Below are 22,158 nucleotides of genomic sequence, written 5' to 3'. Positions count from 1 at the left end.
TAAGCATTGGATTGATTGATTTTTGTGAGTGTCTAAACTCCACGATCAGCACTAATGACTATTTCGTGGCGGTCAGTTTTTATTGGTGAAGCCGTCTTGACCGTTGTGAACCAACGACTTTCGGCAGGAAATTTAACGCTGGCATTCGCATTCAATTATAAGATTGGGGTCGAATGAACCTGCTACGTGTCGGGTTCGCACTCGTAACCTCAGTGTTGACAGGCTGGTGGTACAGTAGTTGAACTACTAATTAAATGAAGAATGGAAATGGGTAATATGTCTAAGAGACAATAACCCGACCAAAGAGCAGAAAACAGTCGAAGGCCACCAAAGGGTCTTCAACACAGCGAGGAAACTCATTCCTTGGAGGCGGAATTCAGCTGGCCCCTAAACAAATGTGTACTAGTTCAATGAAAATGGACGTAACTCTAAACTCATAATCAAATAAATGAACTAAAATTAAAAAATCATACAAGATTAACAAAGATTATACGCTCCTTACATGGGAATGGTGCAAAGATGCTGTGGGGTTAAACATGTTTTGTCCCCTATACCTCCAGTCAATGTAGTATAAACAAACACAAAGCAATGCACATAGTAAAAACCGCGTTTAAAAGAAGTCTTAGTCCGATGTCAGAATAGGTTACAAAGGAATCTAAGACAAATTAAATGCAAGCTCTAGACCTGAATCAAAGTAATTTACGGGTCGTTAAAGGGTTAGATCATACCATCACAGCACAGACCCTATGAGTGAAACAATATTAATACCAAAATATGCCATCTTTATTGATATGACAATAGTATCATAACTTTATCTTTTCTACATTTTAGTTATCAAAGATACCAGGATTGTAAATTAAGGGCATACGATACAGTTTTGATCTCATATTGAAATTTTGCTGATAATTTGCATGTATGCTATTTTTTTTGCCTGATTAAATCAAATATATAATCAAATATATACCTTCATGTGCTACTTTTTGAGTAAAATGAGGTCGAAATGTTATATATATTTGCTCAAAATATGGATTTGTGGACGTATGTTTCCTTTTGACAGAAATGCATAACTTTTCTTGTTTATAAAGATAACAACAAGCTGTTCTTTGTTAAATTATTTGTAAATTCTGTTTTATATAAATGTCCTTTATGGTGCATTTTAATTTTTCAAATAGCACATATTTATCAAATGTTCATGAATGTAGAAACAAACATCATTTTTTGCTGTAGATTTTTCGAATCTCAAGAAATTGCACTATTGACGTTTCATGAAAATTGGCACACATAATCTTCTTACGTTATCAAACCAAATGGCATTTTTAAAAATAGGGGTCCATGAACTCGTTTTCCAGTTCAATAAGTTTGAATGGTAAAAATAAGTCAAAAACTGAATCTTTTCCCGATAAGTCATAATTTGATGTCGCGAAAATAACAATTTACGTTAGCAACGTCATTATCTCCGCTGTAACTGTATCGTGTGCCCTTAATACGCCAGACGCGCGTTTCGTCTACATGAAACTCATCTGTCACGCTCAGATCAAAATAGTTATAAAGCCAGACAGGTACAACGTTGAACAGCATTGAGGACCCAAAATTCCAAAAAGTTGTGCCAAATACGGCTTAGGTAATCTATGCCTGGGATAAGAAAATCCTTAGTTTTTCTAAAAATTCAATGTGTTGTAAATCTGTCAAAAAATTTGGTTAGCTTTTATTCTACTGTGTAAGTAGAATATACATTTAGCGGTGGAACAATGGCATGAAGACGAAATGAATATATATTTGTAAGGTGTTTTGTGCAGCTTCGGGACCCAGTACATAGTTGGAACTTTCATTATATTAAGTTATGCTTGTAAAAAGCTATCTTAACGGTTTTGGTTTATTTACAGGAAAAGGTAAAATCACAAAAATACCAAACGCCGAGCAAAATTCAAAAGGAAAGTCCTCAATAAAATGACAAAATCAAAAGCTCAAACACATCATACGATTTGATAACAACTGTCAAATTCATGACTTGGAACAGGCATTTTCTTAAGTAGAAAATGGTGGGTAGAATCTTGTTTTATAGCTAGCTTAACTTCTCATTTGTATGAACATGTCAAAAGATGGGGTAGGCAGCCAACGTTATAGATGTCATTTTCCGAAGTCAGTTGAAATGTTGGCGAATTACTGATTTCCTTATGCAGAACCTCACTGTAAAATTTACGTCAAACTGTACGGATATTATAAGAAGCCTTATCAGCAGGAACAAAACAAATTACTTGGCGAGTCCTTCAGCTAATGTTTGACTCGAAAAAAAATTGAGTTATGGTTTTTATTAGGAGTAATCTTAAATTTTAAATGGTTAATATGAATATCAATTTTATACATTACTGAATTAAAAATAGAATATAAAGATTTTTGTCAGCTTTTTATCGTTTAATCCATTTCGAGCAGTAAGTACGGAATGAGTCGTGAATGATATAAGAACTCTCATTACAATCATATCTAAAAGTGAAATTAAATTACCTGGCTTCTTTGATCTTCTTGTTTTGGGCAAGTGTCTGAAGTAACTCCGATTCATATGAAAATAAGAAAAGATCGACAAGAAGAAATACAAAATTAACCTAAAGACAAGCGGAAAGAAGGAAATGTAAACTTCTAATTTACATTCTGCAGAGGATATCCCTGATGTACTATAGGCTAAATTATTTTTATATTTTAAACAGATTTTTTTTTATATATATCTCTACCTGTGTGACGTTGACATTCTGACGTCAAACATGCGATCCTACTTTAGAGTCATGTTGATCTGGCAATTCGGTCCAAATGCTTAAAACCTTTCAATCGTTCATGGGTAGATTTGACATAATAGATAAAATTAAAAAAAAAAAACAATGAATGAATGAAGTTGTTAAAATTGATATATGCCTTTTTGTGCTTTTTTGTTCAATATTTGTTGTTTTTTTTTAATTGTTATTAAGATATTTGAGGTAATTGTGCATCCTGTAATTGTTGTTTATGATATTCTCGTATTCTGGTCCTTCATTTTTGCTAATGACCTTGCCTTTATGCCTTTTGGTGTTACTTTGCTTCTTGTCTTTATTTTTGCTAATATGCTTGGTCTATATGCCATTTTGTGCTTCTTTGTTACATATTTGAAAGGGTTTTTATTAGTGATTAAGATTATAACACAATATTGACTGCTGTATTTTTGACATTTTACCTAATATGTCTGGGTTTTTTTTGTGTTCACTCATCGTTGTTAATATAATGGAATTTGATGCGACTGACATACAAGTGAGAGTTTTAACTAGCTATTAAACCAGGTTCAATCCAACATTGCCTAAGAAAATGCCTGTTACAAGTCAGGAATATGAGTTTTTATCCATTCGTTTGATGTTTGATTTTGCCATTTGATTAGGGACTTTCCGAGTTGAATTTTCCTCGGAGTTCAGTTTGTTTTGTGATTTTACTTACTATATGGCTATTAAGTGTTTTCCATTCTCATTTTATTAATTCAAGATGAAACTATTACCGTGAAATGATAACTTGTGAAGATGGAAATTTATCTTTTAAACACAAAAATGTTAAAAAAATATCTGATTTATTTCGTTTATTTCTGATTCATAACACAGTCTTACAATTTGTTTAACATTATATCGGAAGAGTAAAAGAAAGAGCCAGTTCAGTTTATGCATTTTTAACTCAAACAAAGAAAAACGTTTTTGTCATGAATATGCATAAAATATTCGCTGCTGGACATTAATCATTTATAAACATTTTTAACATTTAGATGAAGTAAAGTACTTACTTTCAAAGACCTCAATCAATAAAGTTGGGAATCTCCAGGTAAACAATTGATTTCACCTTGTTAGCACTCTCTTCTCCTCAGCATTTAAACATAATACTTCTTTCTCAAAATCCGTTTTCTGCAATTACTGTACTTCTTTACATTTGCATGTAATTTTTCCCATCGCATATGGTGTGATCATGCCAATTTTCTTTTTCTTTTGCATCTTTTGGAATTCCTTTGATTGTAATTGCAAAGGTACATATCTGCATAGATCTAGATTCCCCTAGTTCTGGGTCCTTGTGATATTTAAGTCGTAATCAAAATTGTCCATCATAATAATTATTATACAATCTTGCAGGCTGACCTTGACTTTTTTCCATTCCTGCTGCATATGTCCTCAGCTAGGTATTGAAGTAGCAGAAATCGTTACTTACCTTTTCTTTCATCATCTGCTCGCTCTCATGTAAGCGTAATGTTGCTCCGGAGAAAGGTGTTACAGAAAACACTGTGTTGATCGACTGATAGTTCATTGCAAGTTCTTGAAGAAGTCCAATATAATTTTTGTTTGTCAAATTTAAGAGAGAGTCAAACAAACTATATAATTACCGAAGCTTTAAATTCTAAAATTGGCCTACTTTTTTCTGATTTTCTTAAACTTTCTTTGTTGAAGTAGCTCTCTAAAATAATCTGACCAATAACTGGTACACCCATTGTCCGTTCTTTCAATATATCAAAAGATGTCCAATCTAATGGTTCTACTGTCCATAACAGGACAGACAGTTTGGGTTCTACTGTACATAACAGGACAGGCAGTTTGAAGAAGAAACATCGATCGTATTCAAAATCCGTATCAGCTACTTGCCATACATTAAATATTTGTTCCTTTAATGTTTTCATCATTATGTTTTCCCGCAACTCAAATCGGACAGGTCTGCCAAATTTGTCGGTATACAATTCAAATGCACCTTTACTGAGAAAAATAATTTCAGCACAGTTGTCGTTGTGGTTTTTTTTTTCTTATATGCGCATCAAAAAGGAGACAGATATCTGAAATTTGTTCTTCAGTTAAATCACCAAAACAATTCTTTTCAATTTGATGCACAACTTTCTGATAAATATAGAGGTGTTCAGTGTGGTTGAAACAATATCTTATTCTATCTGTGGGACGGTGTTGGTAACGCAAACACAAAAGAAAATCTTCTAGTAAAATTTATTTGTTTTCGAACTCAATGAAGGAATGCTGCAAGATTCCATTGTCTACAAAAAGTAGAGGTAAATATATTATTTGACATGTTACAACGTGTAGCGTTTGGTGTCATCTTAAAGTTCCTTGTCCATAATTAATTTAAAATAAAAATCTATTTGATTATAAAAAAATGACAATATTAATTGTACCTCCAAGTAACCATCCTACTTACTCCACCAAAATAAAACATGAGTTTTCTTCTAAAACATCTACATGTTGTTGACAACCATGATTATGTCATCATATTCTAAAAAGTTTAGACTTTTCGGCACTATTTACTTCCATAGGATATAAACCTGTTCATTTATCATTAAGATTAACATAAGTTTGGAAGTACTATTTTTTTGTAAATCCAGAGGCCAAATAAGATCTCCATGCAATAATACATCTTTCTTTTCTGAAATGTTTATGGATAGTGTATATAGAATATTTTAAAAGTGCTCTTCAAGTGTTTCATCTCAAAAAGAGTTACGTAGTCTGGACGATTGATAACTACTAAACAAGCCACATAAGGATTTTGTTTGTACAACTGCAATCTTAACCACAAAACTTCTTTGTGGAGATTTTTCTATCGAGAATGGAAATGAGGAAATAGGAGAAAGTGTCAAAGAGACAACAACCCGATCAAAGAGCATAAAACCTTTCTAGTAACGCATGGCTTCATTGGTTTTTTTAATGTTAATTCTTGTAATTTCCAGAATGAATTCTGTAAAGTGCTTCGGACGCATGAAACTAATAATGTGTTCTTTTCATTAATTAGTCATTTTGTCGCAAGTTAGAATAAAGTAGTGGCCTTCTAAAACTTGCAGTGAGGTGAGAGTTTATTTTGCTCCACGTTGAGATCTCACTGTGACTTTGAGATGAAGAACAGCCATAAAAGCGCTGTTCCTTTGCTTTGATTTTTGATTTTCTTTATCGATTGATCAAGTACTCACCATAGGATTGACTTTTATTTCCGATATTTGACTTATCGAGTACTCAATTATTGACCATTGATTTCCGTTATTTTATCGATTGTTCCTCAGAGCATTGATTTCCTTCATTGACTGATTGAGTACTCAATCTCGATTACTCCTCACAGCATTGACGATTGATTTCCGTTATTTAAAGAAATGAAAAACACAATGAGAATTTAAAATTACACACTGAGATGAAATAAACCGAAAACACACACTGAACATTTAAAATTACACAATGAGATTTAAAAAATATACACCGAGATTAATATGCAAATTAATAATGAATATGCACGAGATGAATAATTCGAAAGATTAATATCTTGGTCTCCGGAACTCTTGTCGTTATAATGAATGCGGTTCCTACACCCAACATTCGTAATAAATTTCAAGACTTAACGTATTTACACTACAAATTTTACTCTGTATACAGAAAATCCTGTGCTTTAGAGTATGGCTAGACCTAGATAAATAAATTCATCTTAAGTTTCAGAATTTTTCACTAGATTTTGCTATTCATTTTTTTCGTTCCTGCAGAAGGTGTCAAAATAAACTTTGTTGGAAAAGAAGTTTGAGAAACTCCCCTCATATAATACATGTTGTGAGTTGTATTGAATTAATTTGACAATAGATGGAAAAAAGACATCTGCCAAAAATAGGTGATTTAAACTGTGTAACTGAGTGGGCCGTAGCAAACATGTCAAATGAAACTCGTATGTTTTGTTTATTTTTCAATCTTCTGCAGACTGGAAAAAAATGAAAAAATGCACACCAAAATCCACGTTTCCAATTTTCTGAAACATATACATCTATCAAGTATTAAATGGTAAACACATGTCAAAGAAAATTATATCTTCTTTATTAATTTGACCCCTCATTTAGAAAAGTTGTTCCAAATATAAAGAATTTTCCCACTTTTGAGTTCAAAATCATAATGATCCCTTGTTTTAGAGACAGTCCCTCATTTAAGGGACACCACTCATTTTGTCAATCAGCCATGCGTTTATCCTTAAGCTGTGTAAGAACCTGCTTGCAGATGAAAATTCACCTGCCATGCTCACGATTTTACAACTAGATGGAAACAATACAAGTTCAAAATCTAGTATGTTAGAATAAACTTCAGAGAAAACGTTTTGTGATTGGCTTATCAATTTATCATGAGAAACACAGAATTTGATTGGCTGAACACGATTGTCTTACCTTGGGAACAAAATAAGGAACAGATGATTTTCACTAAATCGTGTTTTAGAGTTTTTTAACGATACCCTTGATATTCATATTTTTTAATAAATGCAAGGACGTATTATAAAACGTCCTTGATAAGAGTAAAGAGAATGAACACAGGGCGAACGTACTATACGGGCGAAAGAACTCAGGAGGGACATACCAAGGGCGAACATGTAAACAGGGCGAGTTGTCCCAATACCAAATTCACGCATGCGTACTACAAATATCTACAGTAAAAACATCCGGTTACAAGTAAACAAATAACGTTCATGTAGATTAGATGAAATCTAATAATTTACATAAATAAAAGGGTACATATTTACGATAGTGATCCTAATTTTCAAATTAAATGATTAAGATGCTTAATTATGAATAAAAATCGGTGTCAGGAATCGGGAGTTGTTATAAAATTGTAATACACAGAAACAAATGCGGCATACGGAGGTTCAATGATTTTAAAGTCGGCACCATAGGCCTTTAGAAGACTTGAAGTCTTCATCCACTAATAATGAAGTCTATGTCAGATGAATCCTGCCAAACATGCGCTAAATACATGTATTCTGTACTACAAGTAACTTATATAGTTCACCTTCCAATTATAGTATCTGAGAGACACCATATGAAATACTTAACATTGATCAAATGAATCATGAAAACAATGTCAGATAAATCGTCAGATGTACTTGAGCAGCTGATGAAAAACAACTAGTACTAGTCTACATTCTTTAGTAAAAAAAAAATGAAAAATTATTAAGTCTGAAAAACCCTCAACTAATCTAAATAAAAATCCTTCACTGAGCTCAGCCTGGTACGACCGCAGAAGTTGGACCTTGAACAGTTGGGACACTTTTAAACACAATATTCAAGCTTGATACTGTCTAAATTTGGATTGTGGTCAAATTTTTGACATAATACAGGTTTCGGACACAAAACAAATGTCCAGTCCTCACTTATCTAATGCGCAATACGTATACTGTGCAATCAAATATTTCTTCATGAAACTTTTCAAAAATTTGAAAAATTTTGAAAATAAATTTGAACCCCTTAAAAAAATTGGACCCCTATATTTTTTTTTTATTAATCCCCCTTGGACCAATTACCCCCAGCCTTTCCTGTGTAGTATGGAACCTTGTAGTACAATTTCAGAGATATCCATACCAGGGTTGGCAAAGTATTACCCACCCGGGAATTCCCGGGTTTTTCCCGGGCTGGGCAATACTCCCAGAAATGGGAAATAGTGGGCATTACTGGGCAATATGATTTTTTAAGCTTATTTTAACACAAAATAGTAAAGACTTGTTATAATTTCATAGTATAACAGCTAAATATATACTTTTTATACAGATAACCATTGACAGTCATTTCTAGAAAATTCAATTTCATTCTCTTCTCTATTAATTGTATATGTAGGCAGAATACAAGATTTGCACATTTAAAGATACCTTTTAATTACCAAGTATTGTTTCAATAATCCAAACTTTGAAAAATGCATTTTATTGCAGTGTTTAAGTGAATTGTTAATTTTTATTGTTATACATTCATATTGCTAAATAAACATCCTACAGGGTCATGCCATTAACACTTATAGAATTGAAAGGACTGATTATTGTTACATAAACAAATCTGTGTTCTAATCTGAATAATTACTTATTAATTAGTGACAGTACATATACATTATTTAAATGTGATGTTTCTTTAATACATGTAATTGTTAATTCTTAATAGGAGCTATATTCATTTGAAAAAAAAAATGATTTATTTGCTTTCTATTTACAGTTTGCCAATATAGACAAATGCTTAACAAACAAAATAGGGTATAAATATCTTATTAAATGTATTGCATTTCTGTTTATCACTGAATCCTCTTTAAAATTCAGACAAATATTTTATATTAACCAGTATTACCCATTAAAACCCAGTAAAACCCGGGTTTTCCCAGTATTTCCCACTGGGCCTGGGCAATACTCATAAAACCCGGGTTTTTGCCAACCCTGATCCACACACTTAAACAGAAGTTATTGTTTAGAAACTAGAAAAATGCGTTTTTTCCTATAATTCTTAAACTGTTGGCACCATAACCCCTAAAATGAATCCAAAACCTTCTACTTGTGGTACATGTATTAAACATTATCGTACAATGTCAAAGCAATTAAATACTTGTACACAAGTGATTATCCAGAAAGTAGAAAAATGCTTGTTTTGGGCCCCTTATTTCTAAATAGTTGAGACAATTATCCCCAAAATCAATCAGAACCTTCATTTTGTGGTATTCAACCTTTTTATCGAATTTCATAGAGATCCATTCACCATTGTTCACTTAAACCAAAGTTATTGTCCAGAAACCAAATGTGTCTTCAGACGGCATCATACCATTATACAATACCAATTTTTTTTTGCAGTCGTATAAAAAACAAGTTCAGAACTTCAACATCTGCCTTTCATAGACTTTTTATAGATTTGATTACACAAATCAAGAATTAACTTTCCCCTTCACACCAATCCCCATACGATAAACAAACATTGAGTCATTGACAATTTTAACAAGGAAGTAGATCAAGATATTCTGATAAACATTTTTTAGCTCAAATAAGATTTTCTCCTTTAATGACCGTTAAAGATATAACACAATGCAATCATGTTCGATTTGTAGCCATTGTGGCCATGTTGGCTGGCCCAACGATTCAATAAAATCAAACTAGATTTTCTAAGGAGCTGTGAAACTGAGGAAATTTAATGAGACAAACAAAAAACTTTGTAACATATATTTATCTGTTTTGAAATTTGTTTTCTTTTGCTACTTAAATAGCATCTTTGACCCACATTGTGCATCTTTCTCCAAGTTTGAGACAATGAAAACATCAGTATCATCATATAAAAGGACAATGCCTGGCAGATATGAAACATCATAAACATGATAAAAGATCACACAAAAATCAAATACCAAAGCGAGACCTTCTTTTGTTGGACACACGAACTTAATTAAATACAATATTCAGGTTTTTCATTGAAATATCATGCTTTTCTCATCACTTGGCGTCCGTCGTTGTTAACTTTTTACATTTTGAACTTTTTCTAGAGAACCACTGAATGGAATGAAATGAAACATGGCATGAATGTTCCTTATGAGGTGCTGACCAAGTGTTGTTACTTTGTAGCAGATCCATCATCCAAGATGGCCGCCAGGGGAAGACTTAGTTTAACATAAGACCCTTATTGATAATGCATACAAATGACTTCTTCTAGAGAACCACTAAATGGAATGAAACCAAACATGACAGGAGTGTTCCTTATGAGTTGCTGACCAAGTGTTGTTACTTTGTAGCCGATCCATCATCCAAGATGACTTCCAGCGGAGGACTTAGGTTAACATAGGACCCTATGGGAAATGCATACAAATGACTTCTTCTAGAGAACCACTGAATGGAATGAAACCAAACATGGCAGGAGTGTTCCTTATGAGGTGCTGACCAAGTGTTGTTACTTTGTAGCCGATCCATCATCCAAGATGGCCATGATGGCCACCAGCGGGGACTTAGTTTAACATAGGACCCTATGGGAAATGCATACAAATGACTTCTCTTAGAGAACCACTAAATGGAATGAAACCAAACATGGCATGAATGTTCCTTATGAGGTGCTGACCAAGTGTTGTTACTTTGCAGCCGATCCATCATCCAAGATGGCCGCCAGCGGGGGCTTAGTATAACATAGCACCCTATGGGAAATGCACACAAATGACTTCTTTTAGAGAACCACTGAATGGAATGAAACCAAATATAGTATGAATGTTCCTTATGAGGTGATGACCAAGTGTTGTTACTTTGTAGCCCATCCATCATCCAAGATGGTCGCCAGCGGGGGACTTAGTTTAACATAGGGCCAAATGGAAAATATATACAAATGTCTTCTTTTAGACAGCCACTGAATGGAATGAAACCAAACATAGCATGAATGTTCCTTATGAGGTGATGACCAAGTGTTGTTACTTTGTAGCCGATCCAATTTTGGATTTTTGGAAAAAAGATTTTCTCCATTAATGACAGTTAAAGATAAAACACAATGCAATCATGTTCGATTTGTAGCCATTGTGGCCATGTTGGCTGGCCCAACGATTCGATAAAATCAAACTAGATTTTCTAAGGAGCTGTGAAACTGGGTCTAGGAAAATTAATGACAAACAAAAAACTTTGTAACATATATTTATCTGTATAGAATTTTTTTTTCTTTTGCTACTTAAATAGCATCTTTGACTCACATTGTGCATCTTTCTCCAAGTTTGAGACAATGAAAACATCAGTATCATCATATAAAAGGACAATGCCTGGCAGATATGAAACAACATCATAAACATGATAAAAGATCATACAAAAATCAAATACCAAAGCGAGGCCTTCTTTTGTTTGACACACGAACTTAATTAAATACAATATTCAGGTTTTCCATTGAAATATCATGCATTTGAAAATTAGCCTTGCATTGTTTATTTACTATTAGGCATTACACAATGAAGGAATAGATCATTTTCCAGTGTGGATAGTTCTAAGAAACCTTTAAGTATTTAGTTCTTATCAACTAAGCACTCATTCCTACAGTCAACTATCTGCAATGAAGCTATAAAATGTTTAAATGGGAACTGTTCAACACCAGGAATCTGGTACAACATGTAACAAGTAGACTGTTGACTGCAACACTGTAATTAGTGCAGGAATTGGAATCAATTACAGAAAAATTGAAATGATTGGAATCTATGGTAAAAGAATTGGAAAAGAGGAAGCAGGTGTCAGTCAGATGTAACTAATCAGTGTCAAGCTTATGATCAATACGAAGCCCTTCTGATTTACCTAACATAAGTATGAGAATTGATTCGGCCAAACAAACCAGGTGGTTACAAAAGTCATTAGTCACTGAGTGGTGTACAATTCTACATTAATGCAGAAACTCTGTAATACGTAACAAAAGCTACATACAGTAAGAACAAGGTTTAGTGAGAGGGGTGTAATATTCTTTTCTTCTTAATTAAAACAACTTCCAAATCTTAAAACATGTTTTATTATAAAATATGAATGATAATGAATGATTGATATAGATGACATGACTATAAAATTGTGTTTGTCAACTTTAGCAGTTGTCTTTAAAATGGAAACTTACTAAAAGCAATGACCTAAAATAATTAAAACTAATGTGAACACATCATGTAAACTGAGTTAAGAAGACTTTTCTTTAATTAACTGTGAAGTTATTTTTTATAAAATTATGTTCTTTTATCATATGTAATATAGGAAAATAAACACACAGTATTTGAGAAAAAACCTTCTTTTTTATAAACATATTAATTAAGAATGATCAAAAGCCATCTTCCTTGTTATCACACTTTGTTCAACACACAAGGGCAATAACTCTTAATCACTTTTAATATGAAAGGTATTAAAAGTTTCTACTTTGGAGCTTTGAAACACAGACAAGTTAAATAAGTTGTGTAAAATCCCTGAAAACCAGAATAAAATCGATTTAGTAAACTCAGTGTTAACAATTATGCAGTATTTTCAGGACATAGAATCATTTTCTAAATTTTCCAATTTCCAATATTATGCTTGGTATTTTTTTACAACTGTCACGAGTAAGAAAATCCTGTACAATAAACCTTGAAGGAAGCATTCCCCCATCCCTTTCTCTGCCTTTAAAAAATAGCAGACAAAGTGGATCAGGTGTATTCAAAGTCCAAAACAGACATCAATTTATATGAGTGTTCTATATCCAAGATATGCAAGTGAAAATAAGTTATGGTTTGGTTTTCATTTTAACATGCTGAATGGTTTTGAAAAATTGAATGACCCTACGATTAACACTAAAAACATACACTATGTATTACAATAAATAACAGAATAAACTATATACGACAGAACACGTAAAGCTGCCTTTATCAACAATGGTACAGCATAATTAACAAAGACAATAATATCGCTAGTCCATGTAAATATACTGTAATAGAGGTCGGAAGGTCAATACATAATTTTAGCAAATTTCTTTCTATGCTAAACATTACTAGAAAATGACCAAATTGCATTAAACTTTTACAAATGGAATAGGTCGTGTTTATTTCACTAAAAACATAAACCTATAAAAAAATAATGTTTGTTTGGAATTTTGGCAAAAAGCTTATAATTGGTTAAAGTGTGGTATCGAAAGATAGTTGACATCAGTGTATTATGACAATTATAACCTGTCCCTACTGTCAGCCAATTAGCTTTGACCCAAGTTATTATTTATTCAAATGTTTACATGACCCCTGATGTTGCAGATTACTTAATTAGTTCAATGATTAAGTTGTTCATAGAACAATGGACAAAATTTATACCTTCCGACCCAAGTACAGTCAATTTAATGAAAAAGCCCTTACACCAGACACACAAAGTTCCTTAAATCATTAGAAACAAGGTTACTTACATCATTCATTATTATATATATTTGTACCATCAGAACAAGTGTTATCTAAATCATACACAACAGCAGCCCCTTACATCATATAGGTACACAATTATTTAAAGAATTATGCCAATTCAAATTTCCCCCCAAAAATCAATGACATTAAATATTTTGCTGGCACTACTTTTCTTTCAATTTTTCATTTAATTTGAATTTCATTACAGTAGTTTAACTTCTTTTTTTTTACAAAATCCAACACGAAAGCTTTTAATTACAAAATTGAAGTGTCATAAGCCCAAACAATAAAACTAAAGCATCAAAATTTGAGTCCTGCAGCAGCTACATGTAGGCATTTGGTGGCAGACGTATGTTTAATCTCAAAGATATCAGTTGAGTGTTCACCCTTAATTATGTTGCACAAAATATTTCATGATGTTAATCCGACTATGACCCCCTACCCACGCCAAGCAATGTTGGACAGCACAAATGTATGTCACATAAAATCAATAAGTTTAAAATAAAACCATAAAAAAATAGTATTATTTCCATTACTTTAAAAATATTTTAGATGTTTACATAAAAATCTTATGTTGCCCATCTGATGTGATTTCTGTTTATCGTGGATTTATCGAACTATAACAATTTAGATTATAAAATCTGGTTTAGAAAATAAAACTGTTGTCACTTTCATACCAAAGATTCACCTTCACATTTCACAGACTATTCTACTATATGTTGTCATTATCAATAACAGTTGTATGGTTAACTTTGTACATAATCCTCTAGACATAAAACTTTTCAAGAATCCAGCTATTTCTACACATAAAGAGATCATAATCATTTCTTCTCTCTATAACATGTTCCAGGTTAAAATACAATAGATGCCTTCAATTTCTCCTTTTAAACAACATAAACAGGTTTTAACAGACATTGTCCTAGTCCTTGTAGTCCACTCATGACACCAGGCCAAACTGTGGTCCTTTACTGATCCAAATGTCACCAAACTCTTTCTGTTGACTCACTTCAACAGCCTGAAACTTTTTAAGAACCAACAAAGTATAAAACCGGGATGCTGATTGTTTTTTGTATAAATTACGTGACATTTCAGCAAAACTAAGTCTATTATTGTATCTAAATGCTAATTCTAAAGCATGCTGCATTTGATGTGTACGTTTTGTAAGTCTCTTTTCTTCTTGTTCTTCATTTTCTGGCATTAGCTCATTTTCAAGATCTTCATCTGTTCTGAAACCCTGTAAAATATAATATAATAATTGTTCACTATTGTTATATTTCAGTGATACAAATAAGACTCCGCACCTGCTAACTCATGTAGTAAGTTTTAAAACTATACAGAGTACAAAAAGTTAAACAACATGTATAGTGTTTTAACAACTATAAACAAGATAAATTACAAATTTCCAAGGTTGTGGAAACACATTTTTTACATCTTATTTGTCTTGTGAAATTATTTTGCCACTACAGGTGGCTATTCCACTTTAAAAGATCCATTAAGGTCAAATTAACTTTGAAGGAGTGACCTGCACACATTAGAATAAATCTACTTGCTTTCCATTTGTTTGATGTGTTTGAGCTTTTGATTTTAACATTTCTGATTTAAATTTACCTTGGAGTCGAAATTTTTCTTATTTAACTTATTCAACAAATATAGTCCAGGTGTAATTTAAACAATAATTTTCCGTGGGACAAGTGTCCTTATTCAAACCAAATTGTGTACTGTAAATCTAGTAGATAACTGTATTGCATTTTCAGTTAAGCCTTCTTAAAACATGGATTTTACTTTCACAAATGGAGTTTACCTTTCAGAGCAGGGGAGCAGAGCTAGGTAAAGGGATATTTGTGACAGTAAAATCAAGACTTTCCTGAAATTATATAATTCACAATAATAATACCAGACTATGATAGTATGATAAACAATACTTACTGGAACTTCAGCCTGTGGGGGTACCGATGGAGGAGGTACTGATGGGGGTGGTACAGAGAATGGTGCTATTGATGGGGGATCTTCATACTGATCAAACTGAGGCTGCGGTAGTTGGGGTTCTGACACGTCTAACTGAGGTTGAGGCACTTCCTCTGTGAAGGTATTGACCAGCAAGTCCTGAGGGTTTGTTGTATCTTGGAGAGTTGGTTGTATTGATTGTCGATCAACAACAGGCTGTATAGATTGACGATCTGGTAAATTGGATTTGACCGATGCATCTAGTATTGATGGTTCTTCCATTATTGTACTGAATTCTTCCCTTGCTCGAGATTTATCTGAAAAACAAATATTATGTACAACCAAGTTCCAATATGTAGGGTTCCTATTTTGGCTATAAATGTGTAAACTCAGTCAGCTACTATATAGGTTTTAGAATCAAACCAATGTTAGGTCTCTAATTGAACATTTCAGAAATGAAGCTGCAAACAGATAGACAATAAAATCATGCATTCAAATACAGTGGAATAATTAATTGTAATCAAATTTGGAAATAACATGGATAAAGTTTAACCATTTATTTAAAAGTTCAGCTTAGAAATTGGGTTTAATCATTCAATTATGTTCAAATGCATTTGATTTAAAAAAACATGAAAACAACCAAATTTAGCATCAATTCATTTTATCTTAAATATAGCAGGCATACATTCTTTGTAAGGGCTATTCCAGAAAAAAAATGTAGGGGGGTGGGGTTGGAAGGCAGTTTTTGTCAGCACCCGCCACCCAGACAATTGTAATTGAGAATTATAGTGCCTTATAGTGTGAAAGTTGCTCTGATACCAATCACCCATGTATTATTAATATAATGTGCCTTCCAACCCCCCTTACATTTTTTTCTGGAATAGCCCTTAAATATTACAGGCATACATTGTTTGTAAGTTGAACAGTGAATAATTTAAGCCTGTATTAACTGAACACTTGTATCAAAGTGGATACATACCTTGAGATTTGTCATTCCTTGCAATTTCTTCTTCCTCTAATTGTAAGAAGTCTTCTTGTTCAGGTTCGTCATCCTTAACTTGTTTGGTTATTAAATTTCTTGAAAATAGCTACAAAATAATCAGGAATAAAATGAGATAAACATCAATCATCTCAACAAATTCACAAAAATCTTGTATTACCAACCTTCTTTTGGTGAAATCAGTAAAAAAGTATCAAGATTTCTGTAATTTGTGTCTTTATTCAATAATAATGTTTTCTTTGTAAAATTGTATGATAACCATATGACAAGGCACAGGGCTATATGAATGATTGATTATTGTTCGCTTGGCATCCAGTGGCAAAAATGTCATGTTTAGGATGAGAACAAATTAACAATAAATACAATAGGTAGGTCCTTTAATAGTTTGGGGTGAATGTTGAAGAAAATTAAGTCTGCCAATGTCATATCTGTTCCAGACGACAGAAATATTCTATACCTTTTATTTAACAAGTAACAAAACCTTAACACCTGAATTATCCTTCCTCACCTTAGAAGTGACTTTAGAGACAATATTTCTACCAGGTAATGAGAAAAGTTTCTCCACGCCCCCCGTTTCCTTCCAATGCATGAGTTTTTTGGTTGGTGGAGCCAGATCTAATGTACTAATGATATCTGATGTATCGGATAATTGTAATTTCATTGTTTCACCAGGGAAACCCTTTTGTTCATCTACAATCAGTTTTCTCTTTCTTCGCCTTTTGCCTTCTGTTCCTAAAAATAAAATAACATCTTTAAATATACTGTTTTTAGTATTAAAGAGATTCAAAATTTTATAAAAACAAGAATGTGTCCAAAGTACACGGATGCCCCACTCGCACTATCATTTTCCATGTTTAATGGACTTTGAAATTGGGTAAATATCTAATTTGGCATTAAAATTAGAAAGATTATACTATAGGGAACATGTGTACTAAGTTTCAAGTTGATTGGACTTCAATTTCATCAAAAACTACCTTGACCAAAAACTTTAACCTGAAGCGGATGGACGAACGGAGGCACAGACCAGAAAACATAATGCCCCTCTACTATCGTAGGTGGGGCATAAAATTAATGTTGATTCATTATCATTCTTGGAATAACAAATTTTGTACATATAGATTAAAACCTAATTTCAAATGTTCTTTAGACAAGTGATTGATTGATTGAATATTTCATGCACGTTCAGGACGATAGACATTTGATAAATTCTGTCTTAACCACAAAAAATTAACCAAATCACCAAAAACAGGTGAAGCTCACTGATGATACCCCTGTCGCAAAAATGTCATCTCAGGGAGATGTTGAGTGATGAATCTGAAAACGCATCACACGTTATAGCTGACTTATATAAAGCCTGAAACCAAATTACAGAAATCCTGGCATTGTAGTTCCTGAGTAAATACGACGAAAATATTCATGGGACGGACTGACTGACAGACAGAGGTAAAATAGTATACCTCCCCTTTTTCAAAGCGTGGGTATAATTACAGGGTTATAGAGTTTGGCTTCTCCATTAGAAATATTGAAATAATGATGAATTACGGACATAATTACAAATCTTTAAGGCCTTTATCAAGTTACTGGATTCAACAGAAGAAATAAACCACCTGTCAGAATCTAGGTAATCAACCATTTATAGACTGGCAGGTTCAATTTTCACATTGCCTCTAGAATTTTCTGTAGCCAAATGGTTGGTGTGTTCATTTCAATCATATTCAGGCCAAATAGATCTGAATAACTCCACCTACCTGGGAATATAGTGGCATCCAAGGGAGGTAAGGCAAAAGCCTCTTCTTCATTGTTAATGAGTGTTGTCTGTTCCCCTGCTGGACCTACAATACTGGCCATGGATGTCGTCTGTGGTGCTGCTGGTTCTAATTCCTCTGGTATCTTGGACGTATCCTCTTCTAAAAAAATATTATCAATAATTAGTTAACTGGAACAATTCTCTTCTAAACAGTTTAATCAGTTAACAAATGTAGACCTATTCTCTTCTAAAAAGTTTATAATTGGCAAACAGTTTAAAATATAGATATATTCTTGTTCATTAAGCCCCAAGAAAAATAAAAATATTTGAGAACTATTATAATCTTACACATGTTTGGAAATGTATAAATTCACGAAATATAAATGACAAACAATAGCATTTTGATGTTATAGTGTTACTATAATGTCATAAAATGTACCAATTTCTAAAAAACAAATAAAACTGTAAAGTTGATGCAGTTTTTTGTCATTGTTTCCTTAGAGGAAACATCTTGGACAGATAAGAAACAACAAAATAATCTACAAAGAACTTTATTATAACTATTGATGTATTATAACTTATTTTATGTAAAATTTGGACATTTTAGGAATATGTATGGAAACTTTTCAATTTGCACTAGTTAATATTTGGGCCAAATATGGGCCTTATTGCCCCTACTCCTTTTCCACCATAATTGTTCACAATAGATAAGCTTAAAGTGAGGAGATACTCTACTCTACAATGTTAAAACTTAAGGATTGATGAATATTTATAGACACTTGTACAATACAATGTGGTGTTGATTTCTGTATCATTTAGGTTGATATTTTCAGGATTCTACTAGTTGTCATACACACCTAAATAAATTTTGGAGGCACAAAATTCATTGGCTGGTGCAATTATTACCACACAGAAAAAATAATGGGAGTTTTGTCTGATCCTTTTTATGGCCTAAACATCTTCATGTCCAAACACATGTTTGTGTTGGTACATATCAGTCAAAGATAGAAACATTGTTATACCACTGTCCCAGGTTAGGGGAGGGCTGGGATCCCGCTCACGTTTAACTCCTCCTAATTATTTATGTATGTGCCTGTCCCAAGTCAGGAGCCTGTAATTCAGTGGTTGTCGTTTGTTTATGTGTTACATATTTGTTTTTCGTTCATTTTTTTACATAAATAAGGCCATTAGTTTTCTCGTTTGAATTGTTTTACATTGTCTTATTGGGGCCTTTTATAGCTGACTATGCGGTATGGGCTTTGCTCATTGTTGGGAGGCCGTACGGTGACCTATAGTTGTTAATGTCTGTGTCATTTTGGTCTTTAGTGAATATTTGTCTCATTGGCAATAATACAAATCATCTTTTTTATATTACCTGTTGGTTTTGATATGGTTGTTTCAGCCTCAGGTACTTGTGGCATTGATACATCCGCCACGGGGGCATCCTCAAACAAACCTCCCGAATTCATAAAATCATCATCACCTGGTTAAATAAAATTGAAATTTCACTAAACAAATTACTCAAGTTCAAAATAATGTTTGATATATAGGATAAACAATCTCAAAAATGATGTAAAAATGTACAATACTAACAAGCAGACTGTAAAGAAACACAGCTCTGTTTTGAACTATTTGTTTCAGATGATATTTCCGCTCCCTAATTGGTTATTTCCAGAAATTGTGTATCAATCCTTGTTTCACTGATATTTTCCAGGCCTTAAAGGCATAAAACTTTGCTCAGTGCTCTGAGCACAGAAATCATGCTCGAAACATGAAATCCAGCAATTTGATTGGTTGATTTTCGAGTCTCAGTACAAAAATCATACTCGAAAGTTTTATGACCGTGAGGCCAGATCTTAGGGTTCACTTTTGATTTCTATGTATTTGCAGAAATAAACCTCAATCTATTTTCTAATTAAAAAATTTTTCTGGATGCATGTAAATATGTCATTTATAAACAAAACCCAGATAATTTATTTCACAATTTTCTGTCCATAATTAAAAAGTTACCTGTTCTAAAGGTCTTCTGTAAAGAAAATCTTTCAGCATCTCAAAGATGTGAAAACAAAATAAAATTCCAGATTTGATATCTGGAAACGGTGCCCTGCAAAATCAATGGTATACAACAAGCTAGTAACAACATCTGAAAACATGGACTAGAAACCTTACCGAAGAATTCTTGATCAACTCCGCCCCCAAAGCCTCCTCCATCATCATCGTCGTCGTCATCATCATCTGAACAAACAAACAAACATACATACTGACAAACCTATGGTGTATATAGTTATTACATGACACTAGGTTTGCATGTAAATTTTAACTAATGCAAATGCAAAATTACAAGTGAGATTGAAACCGATATATTATGCTTATGAGAGATTAAAAAAAATTCAAAAAAATTCAAGAGACATGTTTTTGATATACAGATTTGTATAAATTCTAAAATCAATAAAAATTTGGGAAACAAACCATTCAAGTCTCATTTAATTTTTTTATACTGGTTTCAAATATTAAATATTCACTTGTAATATTTGCAACAAGAATAAGTACTTAAAATAACAAATAAAAGTATGAAATAATTGACAGCGCTTACATCTTTATGTGGATACATTGAAAGATATAAACAAAGTCATAGCAATATTCACAAAAGTTATTCCAGAAATATTTATCAACAGTGTGCAAGAGTTTCAATCAGTTATAACTAATTATCGCTATTTTATGATATTTTCATCTGACTGGCATTTACTTCCTCAGCACAGTAGAGTGATTTGAAAATTATCGCTAGAAACTAATCTGTCAATGAAATTAACAACATCCTCAAAGGTAAAATAGCACAAAACAGAAAAACATTAGTCATCTCAACTTGATACCTTTTCTCACTTTCGCCTTACGAGCTTAAGCGATAAAATCAATCTTGTTGAGATGATCAACGATAATCTATAAATAGCAATCTCTGTATGGGATTGATTTCTGGAATAAATTTTTCTTTAATAACTAAGATAATTAAAAATCAACAGATGACCACTTACACCTTTTTCGTTTTCTACGGTTTTTTACTACAATGTATAAAAAGATAATTTGTACATGTAAAATCTTTATTGGTGTCAAATCCTGGAAAACTTCAAGTTGTGGAGCACATATTCATTAGTAGTATGACAGCAATTTCCTTCAGGATAGAGAAATTAATTTTCATCATTGAATTGTTTTTGATCATAGTATGTTTGATGTCAAGTTGTGTGCTTTGTTTATGTCCATATGTTGTGATAATTTTTAACCTTGCTTTCAACTGTGATTGATATAAATAAATTTCTAGACAACCAAAGATGTAGTGTAGTTCTATAGTCTGAAATCATTCCCAGAGCCTAGCCCAGCCTGATAAGACCGCAGGAGTCTTACCCTAAACAGTTGGTGCAAGTTTGGACACAATGTTTAAATGATTTCTTGCTAATGGGCACTACTGTGCAATTGAAGATTTAAAAAATTAAAGTGACATTCACATCCTATAACATTTCTCATTCCTGACATGCTCTTACCCATAAATCCTCCATCAACAGGACTAAGATCATCATCCATTGGTGCATGTATATCATTATCTACGTCCATTGGTTTCTCGTTAGCATTCTCATTGAGGGTTTTTTCTTCAACAAGAGGTTCGTGATCTGGTTGTTTGTAGAGAGATTCCTCAAATGAAGTGGCGTCCCGGAGGATTTCTCTGTCATCAAAACCAATATCACCTGTAAAGGTAGTCATAGCAACATGTCATTATAGCTTTCTTAAACAATCATTTTACTGTGTGCATTGTTGTGTTCTGTTTTTTCTACATTGTCTAG

At 32.8% G+C, this 22,158-nt stretch overlaps 1 protein-coding gene across 7 annotated transcripts in view; it reads right to left on the bottom strand.

Annotated features, from left to right (window-relative positions):
* Window positions 1-12,231: 12,231 nt before the first annotated feature.
* The window catches only part of LOC139499653 (double-strand-break repair protein rad21 homolog), a 127,973-nt gene continuing 118,046 nt past the window's right edge, over window positions 12,232-22,158 (bottom strand). For 2 of the 7 annotated variants that reach the window (XM_071288402.1, XM_071288401.1), the window contains exons 5-13: window positions 21,862-22,062; window positions 21,358-21,384; window positions 20,498-20,563; window positions 19,704-19,811; window positions 18,330-18,488; window positions 17,090-17,313; window positions 16,561-16,669; window positions 15,564-15,898; window positions 12,232-14,871 (exon numbers count right to left, since the gene is read on the bottom strand). In XM_071288402.1, the coding sequence (XP_071144503.1) occupies window positions 14,575-14,871; window positions 15,564-15,898; window positions 16,561-16,669; window positions 17,090-17,313; window positions 18,330-18,488; window positions 19,704-19,811; window positions 20,498-20,563; window positions 21,358-21,384; window positions 21,862-22,062 (1,526 nt within the window). In that variant the 3' untranslated portion in view covers window positions 12,232-14,574. The remainder of the gene's footprint in view (window positions 14,872-15,563; window positions 15,899-16,560; window positions 16,670-17,089; window positions 17,314-18,329; window positions 18,489-19,703; window positions 19,812-20,497; window positions 20,564-21,357; window positions 21,385-21,861; window positions 22,063-22,158) is intronic. The other 5 variants (XM_071288405.1, XM_071288403.1, XM_071288407.1 and 2 more) reach the window with 3 other exon arrangements.

Source organism: Mytilus edulis, chromosome 12 (assembly GCF_963676685.1).
Source record: "Mytilus edulis chromosome 12, xbMytEdul2.2, whole genome shotgun sequence".
In the NCBI taxonomy this organism is placed as follows: Eukaryota; Metazoa; Mollusca; class Bivalvia; order Mytilida; family Mytilidae; genus Mytilus; species Mytilus edulis.
Note: the sequence above shows the minus strand (reverse complement) of the source record. Positions and strands in the feature narration are given on the sequence as shown.